Source organism: Ciona intestinalis, chromosome 5 (genome assembly GCF_000224145.3).
Source record: "Ciona intestinalis chromosome 5, KH, whole genome shotgun sequence".
NCBI lineage: Eukaryota > Metazoa > Chordata > Ascidiacea > Phlebobranchia > Cionidae > Ciona > Ciona intestinalis.
Genome location: NC_020170.2, coordinates 3,556,485 through 3,574,099, shown reverse-complemented (window position 1 = coordinate 3,574,099; position 17,615 = coordinate 3,556,485). Strand labels below are relative to the sequence as shown.

At 33.0% G+C, this 17,615-nt stretch overlaps 1 protein-coding gene across 3 annotated transcripts; it reads right to left on the bottom strand.

Moving 5' to 3' along the window:
• Positions 1–538: 538 nt before the first annotated feature.
• On the bottom strand, positions 539–17,490 carry LOC100187433 (high affinity cAMP-specific and IBMX-insensitive 3',5'-cyclic phosphodiesterase 8B). 3 transcript variants are annotated; one of them, XM_018812147.2, is made up of 23 exons: positions 17,321–17,490; positions 15,952–16,140; positions 15,417–15,473; positions 14,824–15,011; positions 14,204–14,329; positions 12,484–12,541; positions 11,896–11,984; positions 11,336–11,414; positions 10,957–11,097; positions 10,495–10,583; positions 9,688–9,745; positions 8,633–8,750; positions 7,426–7,499; positions 7,116–7,283; positions 6,509–6,563; positions 5,887–6,034; positions 5,329–5,527; positions 4,201–4,331; positions 3,688–3,774; positions 3,014–3,143; positions 2,521–2,700; positions 2,115–2,244; positions 539–1,960 (listed from the first exon to the last, which is right to left on the bottom strand). In XM_018812147.2, exons 2-23 carry the CDS (start codon positions 15,985–15,987, stop codon positions 1,713–1,715), a joined length of 2,589 nt encoding a protein of 862 aa, XP_018667692.1. In that variant the 5' UTR covers positions 15,988–16,140; positions 17,321–17,490; the 3' UTR covers positions 539–1,712. The 3 variants fall into 3 exon arrangements, with proteins under 3 accessions (XP_018667692.1, XP_018667693.1, XP_002128908.1); XM_018812148.2 differs by having other exon boundaries at positions 5,887–6,001; XM_002128872.4 differs by having other exon boundaries at positions 14,270–14,329.
• Between the last annotated feature and the right edge of the window lie 125 nt (positions 17,491–17,615).

Here is a 17,615-nt window from a genome sequence, read left to right as displayed (position 1 = left end):
TTTTCTTGTCCCATTTGCTAGTAAACAAAGAACATTCAAAGAATCATAAAACCGTATTTTCACAACTTCCATAGACCATTGTAAATTGTTTAAAACATGATCAGGATATTATGAGGTGTCCGATCTTCTCCCACCCTACTATATTATATTGGTGACAGAGGAAAATGTCCAATTAAAATAGTTAAACCGCACAGCTTATATGAAATAGGTAATGGCCAAACCTTAGCATTAATTCCACATACTAGACACCATAGAACTAAACTGAACACAATAAACACTTAGCAGGTCAAATAACGCAGTAACTTTCCACACCTAACCTCATTTACAACTGATCTCCTGGAAAAACACTGGTTCTTTTTAGTCTTGTGTTGGCCTACAACACTTTAGTTGGGATTTGATTTCACACATTGCTTTTCTCTTTTCATTTTTTTTCACAAATGTTCTTCTTTCTTAGTCTTTAAGATAGTTTCAAATTTGTCTTCACGCTGTGCCTTCTTCGCCTTTTCGTTCAAATGATATATTCCAGTTTTCCCACAAATACCAATGGTGCAGGTTTTGTATATTAACTAAACAAAACAATATACAAGAATAACGAACGCTCTGCAAAACCGGAGTACTATTAAAATGAAGGCGGAACAATTCCTCGCTAAGTACTCAGGCCACTTAGCGAGTGTCACTGCCCGGTACAACAGACAACGCGAGGTTTTGAAAATAAAACTAAAAAAGTAAAATCGTTGCGAGACTACAATAGGAAATATGTTATTTTTACAATGTATATAACTTGTCTAGTTTGGCAAGTAAAAGTGAATGATAAAACAGGGTGGGGGCGGGTACAGAACTTGTTAAAAGTGAAAATTATTAATGACCAGGCAGTAAGTTTCGAATTGAAAGGTTTACGAATATTTTGGGAGGTGGGAAAAACCGGTTGATTGGACATGTTATGCAAAAAGGGCTGTCGTTTTTTGTACGCAAGAACGACGAAAAAATACTATGTAATACAATAATACGCCAAAGTTAATAGTGTTGACTTGATGGTTGGAATGCATCATCAGTGTTGTTATGTATGCAACTTAGGCCAGAGCTACGAATTGCGTTGGAAAATGGGGTTGATTCGCTGTAAGCAAGATTTTACGCACAGTGTTTCATTGTGGTTGGTGACATGGGGTGTATAGGCTGGACATGTCGTATTACATGCTCGAGAATTTTTTCAAGGGGCCTAAAGGGTAAAATATAGGGATTTGATGTCCATTGTGATTTGTGTGCGCAAAAGCTAAAGTAGAATAGCATAAAAAGTAAAAGCCAAAGGCCAGTGTAGTTTTTGAGGTGCCACGATAGAAACAAAAAAGCAGTAACTCTACACTTGCATTAGATTTATAAACAGTTTACAAAAGGAAATTCGAAGCTGACACCAATGCTGGGCATGAGAAACGTTTGTGCGTGTCATTGTCGATTCACAATTGAAGCAATGGGTGATGCAAGCAAATTCGAATATGACATGTGAGGCCTAGACTAACCATTACGTTTGTTGGTGCGTATTTAAGTGACCGAACTTTGCAAAAACAACATCGTCTAATAGGGCAACGGATTTTGATAAAATACGTCTTTCACTGGCGCTGGTTTGAAAAGGGCAGTAAAAACGAGAGAAAACAAAAAAAAGTTTGACAGTTTGAGATAACACGCAACATAATCATGCGACTGTCGGTTCGACAGCGTCAATGGGGCAAATGGTTCCCTATGGTTCCTGTTTTGTTAACTATCGAATCCGAGTCCGGAATTTCTGAGTCTTTTTTCTCGTCGGAATACTTCCAGTGACGTCCGCTCACAGAAGGATCATAGTGGAGGTCGGCAAACTCCTCGTCCTCGAGCTCAGCCAACCGCATCACTCCTCGATCTTGTAACTTCTTCCAGTAGTTGTAATTATCAGTGAGGTTGTTCATCACATCTTCCATACCACAGAACTCTGAAATTTGTGAAAATTCTTTTTTTTGAACAAAAATAAATTTCATGTATTTCTTTAGAAAAAATTGAAATTTGTTTTTTTACAAAAGTTGGAAATTTGTTTATTTTACTCTTGTCATTCTTGTCATTTTTGAAAAAATTGCATCCATACATACCATGCCACGCTTCAAACATGTCTGTTAGAAAATAATCCATGAAAGTCATTTGTGACTTGGGCATGCTGCAAGTGTTTCTGTCAAAATGTGGCATCACGACAGGGAGGCCTAACCTTTTCTCTTCGTCAGTCTAAAGAAAAAAAAAAATTTTCTTATTTTTTCTTTTTTTCTTACTTTAATGGACAAAAAAAATTTTTTACTCTGACTACCCTTACAGAATAGAAAACAAATCGCTTTTTTGTTTAAATATTTCCAAATCTTTGCTACCGTAATGGGAGAGACAAATAAATTTATTATACCAGAATAGAAAACAAATCTCTATATCCTGTCTTTTGGTTTAAAATACCAAATCTTTGCTACCGTAATCAAATAGACAAATAAATTTAATAATATTCAAAATCGTAACCTGTGCGAAATATTCTTCCGATATCCTGCGTGCCCACTCCACACATAACGGAGTTTTCCGAGCCGGGTTAATAACATCTGCAACTTTTATCATCACACGTTTGATGAGAGTTTTAAGTTCATGTGTCACAGCTGCATTCTGTCCGCTCGTTGCACGCCCTGTGCTACCACTAGTGGTCTCCTAGAGCAAAAAAAATAAACGAATACTACATGTTTTTAAATTTTTTAAGTTGATTATTTTTTTTCCGTTTTAAAAAAATTAAAATTAAAAAATGTTTTTTTCAAATGAAACTGGTACTAATACAGTCATTTGTGCGGTTCAATGGGAAATATACCACTAGAGATTTTTAATACAAAATACACAAACAGTAAATGTGCCAACTGTCGCCTAAATCCCAGGTCCCTTTGGCATAAAATCTCATCAATACAGAACAGAACCGAACAGTCCCTATGAAAAACTACACCACACTTATAAGCCCTACAAACCAGCTTACAGAGTCTGGATTGTTGCTGTTGTTTTTCGTAACAATACTGATGAATTTGTTGACATGTTCGAAGTGCTTTGATAGTTCTGTTGCCAATACCATATCAATAATGGATTGCCGAATTGTCATAAAATTTTCTCTGCAATTAATGATGATATGTTATACAGACATATATATATATATATATATGTATGGCATTGACAGTCTGTATAAATGACATTGGCTGTCCCTTATTCACATAGAACAATGTTACACATGTGGTAACTTGTCAGCTGGCACAAGGTGCATGAAACAGACCACTTCTGTTATAACAACTATAGTTGCCCTGCTACACAAGTAAAAATAAGATGCATTGATTCACATGAATAGTGGCTTTCATACACCTCATGCTTACTTGTAGGTAAAATTTTAAAACTCCTTTAACATATACTGATTACCAATAGGTTTTGACATATTTTTTTTCATTAAAATAACGTCATCCACAACTTTAAAAACATTTCATATTTTGGTAAAATTTATTTACACTTAAATTTAGGACTTCTAACGAGGTTTGTTTATGACATGTGGTTTTAAAATCATTCCCCAGTCCATAGAAACAGTATAAACATTCGACAACATACGTCAATAAAGTTATGACTTTATTTTAAGAGATTTTTTACAGGAGTGTAAAATTGATAACTCACTTTGACAAATTCTTGAAAATGTTGCACTTATCGTTGTTCACAGTGAATTTGAAAGCAAATGCAGCGTGGTGGCTTTCCAGTACAGCACTGAATAAAATATTCATTTCATTTTAAGTAATTGTGCCAAAAAAATTCAATTTTGTTTGTTTAGAATAAAATTATTGCAATTTTTTTGCAGTACAGCACTAAATAAAATGTTCATTTTTTACTTAAAAAATTAAAAAATATGACATATTTGATTCATTATTGTCGGTGTATGTGTTCTTGGAAAATATTTACCGGTAATTGCTCCAACCCAATGGCCCTTTATTTGTTGTCGATATTGTCAGTTTTACATTACAAAAAAAATAAAAAAATTCAATAAGAAATAATTACCCTAAAAATTACATACGTGGTAAGAGTAACACGTAAGGAGGCACAAATGTATAAAAAAAAACGTAACACCCTTATTATGACCCCTGTCATTACCCCACTACACAAGAACAAACAAACTACAATTTCTATTCAACTTACGTGTCGTTATAAAGTAAAGCTAGTGGGCTGCTTGAGTTGACAAGGAAGTTATTTGTACGACCTGGGTGATCTACATCATGTATGATGGCAGCCAACAACGCTGCTATTTCATCTAAGGGCTCCATCCAATTCTGTATTGCAGTGTTACCAGGTAAATTATCGGTTTTTAGTGATGCCAGGTATAATTAAAAAAAAAATTTCAGTGATGCCGGGCATAAGTTTTCAGTGATGCCGGGAGTAATTTTTCAGTTATGCCAGGTATCTTTTTCAAGAACAAATTTTTCACTGATACCGGGCATAGTTTTCTGCCATTAATTTTTCAGTGAAACCAGGTTTTTTTTTTGCCATTTAGTTTTCAGTGGTGCCGGGCAAAAATTTTCAGTAATGCGTAAGTCAATTTTTCTCAACCGTAATTTTTATTAGAATGTAGGAAATTGCGCGAGTCCACATCCGCAAATTTGACAATCTTTTAATATGGCACAAGCGATATTGTTTTTAAAATAACTGTGCTACGTCATGCTTAATGGAAAACTTATAAAAAGAAAATAAACCCGTGCGTAATATATGATCGTAAAACCGGCTTACTCCCGTTTTAACGTACGTCACCAACACCAAATCCGACCACAATTTCACGCAACTTGTTGTTAAGTCTGATACAATTTTTAAATTTGCATTTTTGTTCCATGCGTTTGGTCTACATACTTCTGTTTTGTGTTCATGCAACATATTTAAATTCCTATTACAACACAATTATTTTACTTGATTTAAATTGGGGCATAGATTGATGTTGTACATCACAGGGAAAAAAAGTACAAAGATATTTGAAACAATTTTTTACCCGCGGAAACCAGATGTGCGGCGCATTTTAATCTTTACTTTTTTAAAAAAAAGGAATATGTTACTGGGTTATAGAGCAATGGCACAAATCAAAAGAAAAAAATCCCAAAAACTAATCATCCACAAATTAACATAAACGGTACTCCTAAGCTGGCTCAAGGTGTATGAACACCCGTGTTATATTGTTTGTCAATTTCCAACCCACAAGGATAAAGTAAGTTACATTCATTCATTCAACATAGATAGTGTGGTAGATACATTGAAAATCACATCTAACCAATGAATTCTAACCTTAAGTCGATCTTTCTTAAGAAAATAAGCCGTAGCATGAAGAACATCAGCTGCGTGTGTTGAGTTGTGGTAAGGGTTGCTTGCATGGTAGTTCTGCTCAATTGCTACCAGCCACGAGTGCAGTGTAGTGGGCGTACAGTCTAATACCTCGCACACATTAAACTGGCCCAGTGCGTGCATACCAGAGTGCACAAGTGGTCTGTGGTGGGTTTATGTGAGGGTTAGTGGTGGTGAAAGTTTGTCACACTTTAGAAATACAAAGATACTTTTGGTGCCACTGTGGGAGTGGAGTTTTTTAAATGCTATTTATAGTGTTGCATTTTTACATTAAAAATGTCTCTGTTAGTACAGAAAGTAAGAAACATGTGCAATTATTGTAAATAAAGATAAAAACGTCAGTTTTAATTTTGGCAAAACCTCACAGTGATGCAAGTCATATTAAAAAAAATTTTATTCATGTAAAATGTCTCCATAGTACAAAAAGTGACAATTGGGTGCAACAACTCAAAAAAAACAAAATCCACCAACTCCAAACAACCAAACAAATGAGCAACTCACTTTTTCACTGAAACACGCTCTAGAGCAAGTACGTCATAATCCCACGAGTCATAGTTCTCCAAACACATTGCGATTGCCGGATTTTCATTCGTTCGAGTGAGACCCCCTTTCCCTGCTGAAGATTTGGTCGAAGCGCTGTTAGGAGGGGCTGTGGAAGGGCATTGTTCTTTAACAATGCTCAGTGAGTAGGGATGCACAATGTCCGTGTACGCAATCAGGACGTAGGCAGCAAATTTTAATTTTTGACAGAAATTTTTAACTGAGTTAATTTTTTGCAGTAGAATTTGTTACAAGCATTCCTCTTTTTTATGGAAATTTTTAACTAAGTCCATGTTTAATCTTATTTGCAGCAGATTTTTACGAAGTGTTTTGTCCTATTCTTGGCAGATGTAAAGTATGTTGCATTCACAACATTAATCAAGAAGGTTTCCATTTCTAGACTACCAGGACTTTAACTTAATTTTACGGATGTCACCCAAAATTATGTTTTAAAAAATTGTGAACACTATATTATACTGTAATTTGTATATATATATGTAATTTGTATATATATGTAATTTGTATATATATATATATACCTGAAATAAGATGAATATATTATGAATTATATTTTAACACTTACTTCTGCTGAGAATATTTTCCCCACCAGATGATCTTCTGTGACTAAAACCAGTGCCCTGAATTGTAGACAAACAATTTTAGTCAGTAGAAAAAAAAGGGCTAAACTTTTTTTAAAAATAATTTAAACTTATGTCAAATATGTATCAAACCATTCATGAACAAATTTTTTTGCCTAAATTTCTATTTACCAAATTTTTATAAGGTTTTTGAACAACATGTTATGTCAAAAGAATCTTTAATAAAACTTGTTAAATCTTGTATTTTACATTTGAAAATCAATTACTTTTTAATAGTTTTTTTTACTAGTAACAGCAAATTTTGCTTTTGGTGGAAATTTTTGGCCCAAAAACAACTTCAAACCAAAGAAAATACATGGACTGTAACTGCTATATATTTTTTAAATCTAAGTGGCAACTATATGGTGACTAGATTTTAGATTTTGAATTTGAAAATAGTTATAACTTGGCATACTATTGGAATATGCCATAATTCGCTTGCAGACCAATACTTAATGAAATTTATTGCAGTAACAAACTGTGTAGAATGAACACATGCATGTCAGGATCAAAATAACGGAATTTACGCTGAACAGGATTTTATATTCTTACCGTGACCAGTCCTTCCACAAAATCGGATAACATTGGATCACGAGACTTGTTAGGTAAGTCAGCAGGAGAATAAAGTTCAGAGTTTCGTAAAATCTCAAGAATTTGTTCCAAAACTTCAGTTTCAGACGGCTGACTGCAGTCTTTCACAACATTGATTAAATTGATGATCTGAGCAAAACACACAGATTTTTAGAGAATTTATACAGAAAAACATACATTTTTAAAGAATTTAAACTAAAAACACAGTTTTTAGAGATTTTAGACTAAAAACCACAGATTTTTGAAGGAGTAATGTATTATGAATGCAAACCTGAGTAATAGGTGCTTCGATTGCCATGGAGTGAATTTTTGCTAAAGAGTTGGTTCTTCTGTGCGATCCATCCCCTAAAAATAACATCAAAATTTAAGACACTACCCAAGGTTTTTTGTTTTTGTTACTAGTTTTTGTCTGATTAAAAACGCAGGTATGATATGTGTTTTACGAGAGACTAAACAAATATTTTACATAAAAAACTACGAATTGAGTCTTAAAATGTACTTTTTATTCTTTCTCATTATACTAAGGTAAACAAAAAAAGGTTTTTATAATTTTTGTTTCTGGCTGCACCACCGAATACAACTGTTTTCTGTAACCATTTTTAAACGATCTGGAATGACTTGAAAACTACATTCTATATCAGTGAAGTCCTATAACAAGGTCATGCAATGAGATAAGATCTGGATTTAGTACAGATTGGTCCATAACCCTTACGACAAAAATAAATAATAGTTTTAAATTAAAATAAATTTCAATACTTTGTGTTTCAAGGATACCATGTACATTTATAATTCATTTGACTTTAAAATTACAGCCACAGATCTTAGAAATAAATCAATAAATTTGAAAATGTTTGGCAAAACTAACAAAGAGATTTAAATGTAAATACGCAAGAAGTTTCATTTGAAATTAAAGTTGTACTACAACTAAAAAGTGAAATAGTTAAATCAAAAATGGGCACAAAAGAAAACAATTTTTGTGGAAAATATCTCAGCTAATTAGATTTTTTTAAACTTTTTTTTACATGTTAGAACTCAATGAAAAAATTCAATATATATATAATTTATTTTTTTAAATTTGGGGTAAAAGACAAATTTTGCAGTTTGCACAAAAATTAGGTAAAATAATTTATCGCCCCATTTAGTATTTAACAGAAAACATTTACGGAAATATATACCAATATCCTCACGACTCTAAAAGAGTATGGTAATTGAATAAAACTAAATTAGAAAAAAATGGGATATCATGTGCTTATAGAATTATATAACCATAACTTCAAAACCAACTGTAATCCACGAAATGTTAGACCAACTGTAATCCACGAAATGTTAAAAACACACTACAATTTTTTACCAGATGAGCAGCTAAAAGCCCTGTAGCAAAAGTACCAGAATATTTCTATCCACTATCCATCATTCTCAATCATCCATATATGATAAACTTGTCCAAAAAAATTTTAACCTGGTACTTATCAAGTTACCTTCAAATGACGATGCAGCTGACAGTCGTCGAATTTGTAGCTGCTCTGCTGCCCCCGAGTGACGACGGTGGAATTCGTATGAGTTTTTACGTTTTATGCTAATGAACTGTGAAATGTCCTGTGAACAAGTGATCGTATTAGTTAGTAAAGTGTATATTTTCTTATATACATATATTAGTATAACATTAGGCAACAGGTTTTTAAAATGCAGAAGAGGCTTGGTAGTTAGATGTGTATTTTTGTGAAAGAAAATTAAAATAACTGGTAAGTTGTATTTATTACTGATTAATGTAGTGTGAAAAATGCCTGGTAAGTGCACTAAGTGGTATGTTAGTTGTTACTATACACAGATTTAAGTATTTTTGATAATGCTTTTCTGGGTAAACCAATCTACTGGTTACACGCGGTGTGTATTCATTCATACACCTCATGCTCACTGACAAGCACTTTTATAGGCGCTGGAAGTCCAACAGTGAAGCAGGCCTTACAAAAAGGGTCAAACTTACAGTTATAGATTTATAATGGCGATCCCTAGTTAGTGTGAGTGTCCTTAGTGACACTTAATGGTCATTGTTCTCACCATATGGCCTCAAGTGGTTTATCCAAATAGAAAAATGTATATCAAAAACTATGAAGACTAAGGTACCCAAGTAAACATTAAAAAAATAGTACAAGAAATGGCTGTTCACTGAGTATACATTTTTGTTTGTATTCATAAAAATATTTATTGTATATGTATGAAATAGCAGTTTACCAAGTATATATATATAAAAAGTTTTTTTTTAGTTTTTTATCTTAACCAAAAGAATGCCATTTGAGCTCTTACGCCATTTCCTTTTATCTTAATGTTCAAAAATAACTATTGAGATTTTAATGTAAATTGCAAATTATATGTAACATTAAAAATGGCACCTCTAGTTTATCGGAATCACAGTTATGCCTAAGCTAAAGGCAACAGTTTAGTGCAAAGCGAGATGCACGAGTAATTAATGCATTGATTTTTGCTAACTGCATTTCAGGCCGCAAGTGAAAAATGAATTTAAAATGTAACTTACAGGAACTGTAGCACCTTGACTGTGTGGATAGCATAGCACAACATATTGTCGATTTGACCTTTAAAGAAAACCACAACGACGTGTTACGTAATAAAAATCAAACTCTGCTTATTATCTGGGAGTTTGGGAAAATTAAATTACGTAACAGTCAGTTGAAAGATATAGATTAACATGTATGACATTGGAACAGCTACCTCCTTGATACAAGGCATACTAATATATAGTAGGGTGGGGGAAGATGGGACACATTTTCGTTCAGTTTTCTTGCCCTATTTAGTAGTAAACAAAGAAAATCCAAAGACTTATAAAATTAGATTTTCACGACTTCTATAGACCGTTGTTAATTGTTCAAAACACAGTGAGGGTATTTAGTGTTATGTGCTAAAGGTGTCTCATCTTACACCACCGTAATATACTTTTTTCTCTCTACTGTTTGGCAAGGTACGCCATGGGACCTGGGAATTTGGACAGAAATGGCCATAGTCCTACTGGATTTTTAATGGACAAATTTTTTACTTTTTATACTTTAACAAAATATAGGATAACAGTGTAAAAATACAGTTACATTGATAGTCATCAAACATAGGGAATCCCATTGATTAATGGTAAATGCAATATACTTTGGCACTGCTTGTTTGTATAGACACTTAACAGCAGGGTAAAATCTGGGGTGATATTGTTAAAATACAGCAACACTCATAGTTGCAAACATAGAAACCTTATTGATTATTATAACCCCTGTTTTAAAATTTGGGTGAAATGTCACCCCATGAACCCTTAAGGTTAGGTTAGCCCATAACTACTGACCTGTCTTGTTCACATAATGGTAAGAACATAGCTTGCAAATGGACATCGTCACCAATTTTTCTTCTGCAATAAAATGATCCTTCCCATTCCTGGTAGAAACACGAAAAAAATAAATATATATATATATAAATAAAATTTGTAGTTTTTAAATTCATCCAAAAAACTGTATACGGTTAAAATCGAAATACTTTTATTTTAACATAACATATAAGTAACTGTAGGGAAATATCATGTTTTAAAATTTAATTTGAATAAATGGTTTAGAGCTGCAGTTTTTAAGAAAAATCTGCGTAATCTGCAATACAGAGGCCACATAAATTTACAAAGGTTTCCCCCCCATTTTTTGTCACTATAACAAAATGTTACAAAAATAACACATTTATCCAGTCCATAGGTGCGTTTCTATGCTACTACATTAAGCAGCTTTAAGCCCCAAACACAGTATTACCAGTTAGGCATTACCTTCTCTGCTTGTATTTCTGCCTGTATTTTTTCCCATACGTCATCATTGCTTTTATCATTTTGAATATATTGTGAAAAGTTTGTCCCAACAACATGTTTAGATTGGAAACCAAGAACTCGCTCCAATGTCTTGTTCACATACTAAAAACAATGTGTTATAATTGGTATTATATTTTAGCATGCAAATTTGGAATTAGAATGTTTGCATAGAAATTAGAAAAAATAATCCAAATGCGTCTACTCTAATGTAATCAGCAAATATTTTTTATGACGCAATAACAGGTAACATTAAAAATTCTGTTTTATTTTAACTTTTTGCCATCTGAGAAAATTTGACCACGAAAATAAGATACAAGATTGGGTAGCTATGATGTGTTACCTGTATGTTACTCTTGTCGTCTATAATCCATATTAAGTCTCTGCATCTTTCTAAGGCAGTCAGAATGGCTTGGCACGATCTGAGGAGGTTTTAGGTAAAGGTTGATTTACTTGATTTTTATTAGTGCCAATACTAAATGCATGCATATGGTACATGCAAGTTGCATGATGCAACTAATATATTACAAACTGTCTTTGAAATACATATATGACAAATTTTGAATTTGAAAAATTCTTTACATAACACTGAGCAGTAGCTCTTATTTTAAGCTTAATGCTTTTTACTTTCTGGACAAAATCTGGCGTGACGTTGCACAAATGCATTTGCACTCATAGTGATCAAACATGAAGTAAAGATATTTTAGACGTAAAACTAGGGTCCTAAGACATGACAACCTTGTTTTAACAATTTGGGTAATATTTTAACCCAGGCACCCCTAATAATCATACTTATGACTGTTATGTAAAACAGAACATCTACAAGCAAGCTCCTGGGTGAGTGTTGAACCCATTACCCTTGAGTCATGATTCCAGTGTTGTATTAAACTTAATGCAACTTACTTGATTTTAACTTGTTGGGTAAGAAGTCCGGACTCAAGTTGTAGAAGTTCATCTTCTAATTCATCGAGTTTAGTGGTTTCATTTATGAACTGAAAGAATTCAAAATTATTGTAGCTGATTGTATGTGTTAAGGGGGCATACCTACGAAAAATCAATATGAAAAAAAACAGGTAAAATTTAACCACTGGAGTAAAAAATCGGCTGCGGAACAAGCTATCAAATATGTTTTGTAAAGGCATAAACTGTTTACATTTTTTGGAAAAGTACAGTTTTTTTTTATAAATGTGTAAAATATTGGCTGAAATTGTTCATAAATTAAAAACTGTAAAACGATTACCCCTGCAGAAGGGTTAACTTTACATCAAACGAAGAAAAAATAGAAAAAGGCAAGTACAAAATTAGAACACAGCTAAAACAGCATAATATACAATGTTGAACAGCTATATCCCATATTTAATTACAACCAACGCCACAATACACTATTTTTAAGATTTGATCAATGCTAATTTTTTTATACATTGAGTGTCTATAGCCATTAGTATATGTTTAGATACGCAATGTAAACATAATATTAAAATATCTACTTACTCTATTGAAGCCAACATTTAAAAGATCTGTGGTATTGGAAGCTTGGTTTATTTGGTTTCTGTAAAAAAATCCGAAGTTAAGAAACAAAAATGGACACACAAAACATTTGTAACTGTGTTTTAATAAGATCTTTTCTAAATGTGAATGGTTTTGGGGTAATGGGTCAACTCTGGCATAAATTTTAGGTACTCTGGAAAGCCTCACTGTAAGCAGTTTTAATATAAAACTACCATACCTATGTTTGTTTAGGTTTTATTTGGCTTTTTTAATAGTTTTAGTTTATACAAGATTTTTGTGGAAATTAGAAATTTGTTTTGGGACTTTAAATGCAAATTGTTTTCAAAATACTTAATTTTTAGATAATACCGAATTGTGTCATAGTAGGAAGTCCATAAAATTTTGAAAAATTTCCATTGTAGTAACATGCCTACATGCTATTTATCATAAACGGTTTCCGAAAGATCTGTTAAAAATTCTATCCTAATCTACGTGGGTGAGAACCTACAGCGTGGTATGCCAGGGGTCGGCCCATTACCCCAACACTCAGGATGCTACAACAAAATTGTGACCCCTACGTTGGAACAATGTCTGTTAAGTGTATTGCCCAAGGACACATTCATCCTCAAAGGTATCGGTATCAAGCATTGAACCCGTTGTCCTTTGGTTACAATGCAAGCGGCTAACCACTGAGCTATAATGCCAAGAAAAACTGTTTAAAATAAAAAATAACTAAAGCAAAATACGGGGCCCTTTTAAGTCATACGTGATTGCTACATGTGACCATGCTAAGTGATTTTTCGTGATCAGTGCCATGAAATGAGAGATGTGTCTAAATCACATGAAGACATGATACATGACGTGCTCACCATGATTTTTCATCCAAAAACGATAAAAAAATGAAACTTTTCGTGTAAGCATACATGCAATAGTTATGTACTGGCACTAAAAAGGTATACAATTACATGACACAAAAGGAATTCAAAATTTTAGTTTACCAAAAACAAAAAGCAACATTACACAGCGGAAATTAGAAAATAAACAAAAATTGCTGTGCATCACTGCAAATTAACTAAAGCTATAAAAGTAACACACCTATGCAAAATCCTACAGTTAAAAACTATGCCACACACCTTATATTTTCAATGTAAATATCACTGTACTAAAGGTCCTGCTCTATAATGTACTGTTTAAAAATTGGCTACAGGCTAAATTTGTCTTGCATTTAGTTCTAGTACATAGCATAGTATAAGCTGATTTTTACCAGTTTTTACACTTTTCTACAAAATAAGTAGCTAAAAATAAATAACCTTTAATCTAAAGTTCTAATTTAACTTAAATTATAACTATCGCTTCTCAAAATTAAACATTTTATTTTAAAAAAATGTTTAAGATAACCCTTAATCTAAACCTGTAATTTTAATCAAAAACTATCTCTTCTTAAAAATGAAATATAAGACTACCTGTAATGACAACTTCTACATAACTCACTGAGATGCTACAGGCTGTACTGTCGGCTGCAAACGGCTGAGGTAGGGTGAGACCCATGTTAGATTCTTGGGCTGTCAAAACACAAACGTCAAGCAAAAAAAATGAAATTTTTTGAAGGATCAGCATTGCTTTTGTAAATAGCATGTTAATCACGAATGGCTGACACAGATTTGACGGTGAAAAAACAGGTACTCTTACATAAAGCATTCCCTTTGTGCATGCGCATGTATACCTCTTATAAAAATCACAATTTAAAAAGCAAGGAAGCTTCACTGAGGGTGTATGAACCGCCCTGTACCTTCTGTGCACTAAAGCCACGATCGTTGTAAATGAACCATTGCTTGTGTTTCGGATGGAGCTAAAACAACAGAAGATATTTAGAACGTGAGCTAGACGTCGTTTTAGGTGCAAAAGGAAACTGCCTCACACTGGGGCGAATGAGAATATATAAAATGTTCAGAAAGTCACTTTGTATTTTTCTAATAATATTTTTTATATTTCTGAATGAGATGTTTTAAAACAAAACAAAAGGTTCAAGCCTGTATTGATGCTAACAGGGGTCACTTACAACATTATTTATAATTGTCATTCTATTTAAATCCTGGGTTCTACACTGTAACGTGTCTGTTTATAAATATGTGTGTACACAGTGACTTTTCAGACGCTCTGTATACTACATAAAGAATAAGAAAACTTTAAATGGGATTTGCATACAATTATATACTTTATAATAAGCTTACTGTAACAAATTAAAAGAAAAAATAGGTTAGAACTACTGAACTTGTATTTAAATACAAAACAAAACACAGGACATTTTTATGAATAAAACATTTCTACTGCATTTGGCATTACCTGCACACCGTCTCTGCATCAAACGCATAATTATGTCGGCAGTCGATAATAACCAAGTGTGGCTGCTTTTTGTGGAAGGCGTCCAATGCTGCTTCGCACGATTTTACGTCGTGCTCGAAGCCAAGTTTTCCGAGCGTTTTTTCAAGTGCTTGCAACTGTGCATCTTCCTTCATAAACACCAAGAGTGCCTGGCAGGAATTAGATCTGCATTAAAAATTTATGCTCCAGCTATTGCTAGCTGTAAACTAAACCAGCCCGGCTGTGCCTAACAGAGATTGTTGCATCATCAAGTATATATGAGCAAACTTGGACGGGAAATAGCTTTTAACTCTTAAATATCACTTTTAGAACTTGGAAATAAACCAAATAAACAAAAAACATTTTTTTTAAATTGAAGCTTGAATATGTATGCAAATGTATCAATAAGGGACATTCTCTACTTCCTAATATACTTCCTAACAGGAGATCATGCCTTAAAGGATTATACTATGTCTTATTTATAAATTGGATTGTTAAATAATACAATTTCTGCCTAAAAATAAATCACTTTACTTTACACACAATTTTTTCGCTTAAAATAAAATGCCACTTACTTTAAATTGAGGTTTAGGTACCTTCATAGATCCAATATGTAATTCCCTTACAGTTGGCTGCGTTAAAAAAATACATATATAGGCATTAATGCATGTTTTAAAAAATATAAAATTAAACTCCCATATTGTATACATGTACCGTAATAGTAAAACATTGCCACATACAGTATTTTTGAACATATAACAAAGATTGAATTATTTCTGTAATGCTGTATAATAAACAAGAAACATTTTTAGGCAATGTCTTCAGTGTAATATCACTAGTCCATGCACAAAAATCGTGAACGACAAAAACCTCGGCTACAATTTTGAAATTTCTTCATTTCTATAAGCAAAGATTTTAAACTGCTCTAAGAAAGACCAGCTTTTTCCCAAAATAAATATTTTTTTTACATATTTATGTTCAAAATTGTCATTTTTAGGCAGTAGCTTACACGTTAAAGACCAAATTTCTCCTTTTTTAATAAATATGCCTGGCCTACACATTTTTCATGTTTAATTGTAAATTTTAATTTTCAGCAGAACAGTATCTTACATCTTTGTCAAATTGAAAGGTCTGTATTTCATCCATTCTTGTGCACCATCCAATGGCACAAAAGGTGCTGGCTGTATAACAATTGATCTGTCCCTAGGTGCAGCTTGAAGCGATTTGCAGCCAGGGAAATCACATGCGGAGAAGCAGTCACTTCCTCTGTACCAGAAGAATCACTTTCAGGGCCTTGTGCTAAAACATGGAGAAGTATGAATTATTAACTTTAAACTCAGAAAGTAGAATTTAAGAGATGCAGAACACTAAACTAGAGAACACCATTAAAACACTCTTGAAAACATGTTTCCAAAAATCCCAAACAAAGTGTTTTTCGTGAAAACTCAAAACAAAGTATTTTTTTTGCCAAAAAAATAGTGTGTGTTTATCAACTGGTGAAATGTGAAATAAATATATATATATATAAATATAAATCAAATATTCCACACACTACAACAAATGTATAGATAGGCTAGAATTTTACATACTGCAATAAAAAAAAAACCAACCAACCAGTGCAAAAAAGGAAGCAACTATAATAATAATAATATACCATAACCAGTATTATATCAAGCTAACCATAAACAGTTAAACCTAATCTACTAGTGGTGGGGAGCTGGCCCACCTGTTATTCTTGTGTAAACAATTAAAACAAACAGAGAACCGGCCGAGTTCATTTGTTTACAATTGTTTCTGCTTCAAGAAATAATGTGTTGTTTTACCTACGCTGACTGTCCGCAAAGTGTCTGCTCCTTTTTTGATATTATATTGTATACCTCATACTGATAGCTTAAAAGTTTTTTAGATTTTTCCGACTACATAAAATGCATTTTGACGCGTTTGACAACTATATTGATAATAGAGATTAAATAGGCAGCAGCATACTCAGATGGCATATTTTTCACAGTGTTTGGTCAAAGCGGCGCTATCTGTTGAAAATCTCAAGAGATTGTTGATGGAAAATAAGAAAGCTACCGGCAAATGTGTTGTGCCTTATACAGTAAGCCTCCAGTCAATTGCGCTAGCACACAAAAACAAACACCAAAAAGTTTAAACCTGTTAAAAACACACTTGTGAGAAATTCACTGTGATGAAGCAGAAAACGTGATCAGTTCAAATTAAGTTGCATAACCTATTATGTGGATTATGACATAACAAAAACCATAATGTATCGTCAATCATTCATTCTGCATTTAAACATTAAAAAATATACATAAACAATATTTTGAAGTCGGAAACATGGGAACTTGGAGCTAAGAAAAAGTTGTTTAAACAAAACTCAAACCGATAAAGGAAAGACTTCATTCTGACCGCATAAATTCCATTGTATATCAACTACCATAAGAACACATAGGCTACATAGTGTTAATGTACTTACCGTGTAATAAACACGTGGGAAACTCACAGGAATGACATTCCGAGACAGGAGACTGTATAGAACATATTGCTGCTGGCTGCAAACCGAGTGAATTAACTAAGCGGTGATCGTTTATTATGCAACCAGTGTTTAGATACCACTACACAAGTCTGGATAAAACAAAGGGAGCATTTGTTAAGTCAACTAAGCCTGAAATTGGTTGCACTGTACAATAAAGTGCATTGTATTTTAATAAAGCCTTGAGTAAAGTAACTGATTTTATATATGGCCTAAATATCCTATATATTAGCAACTT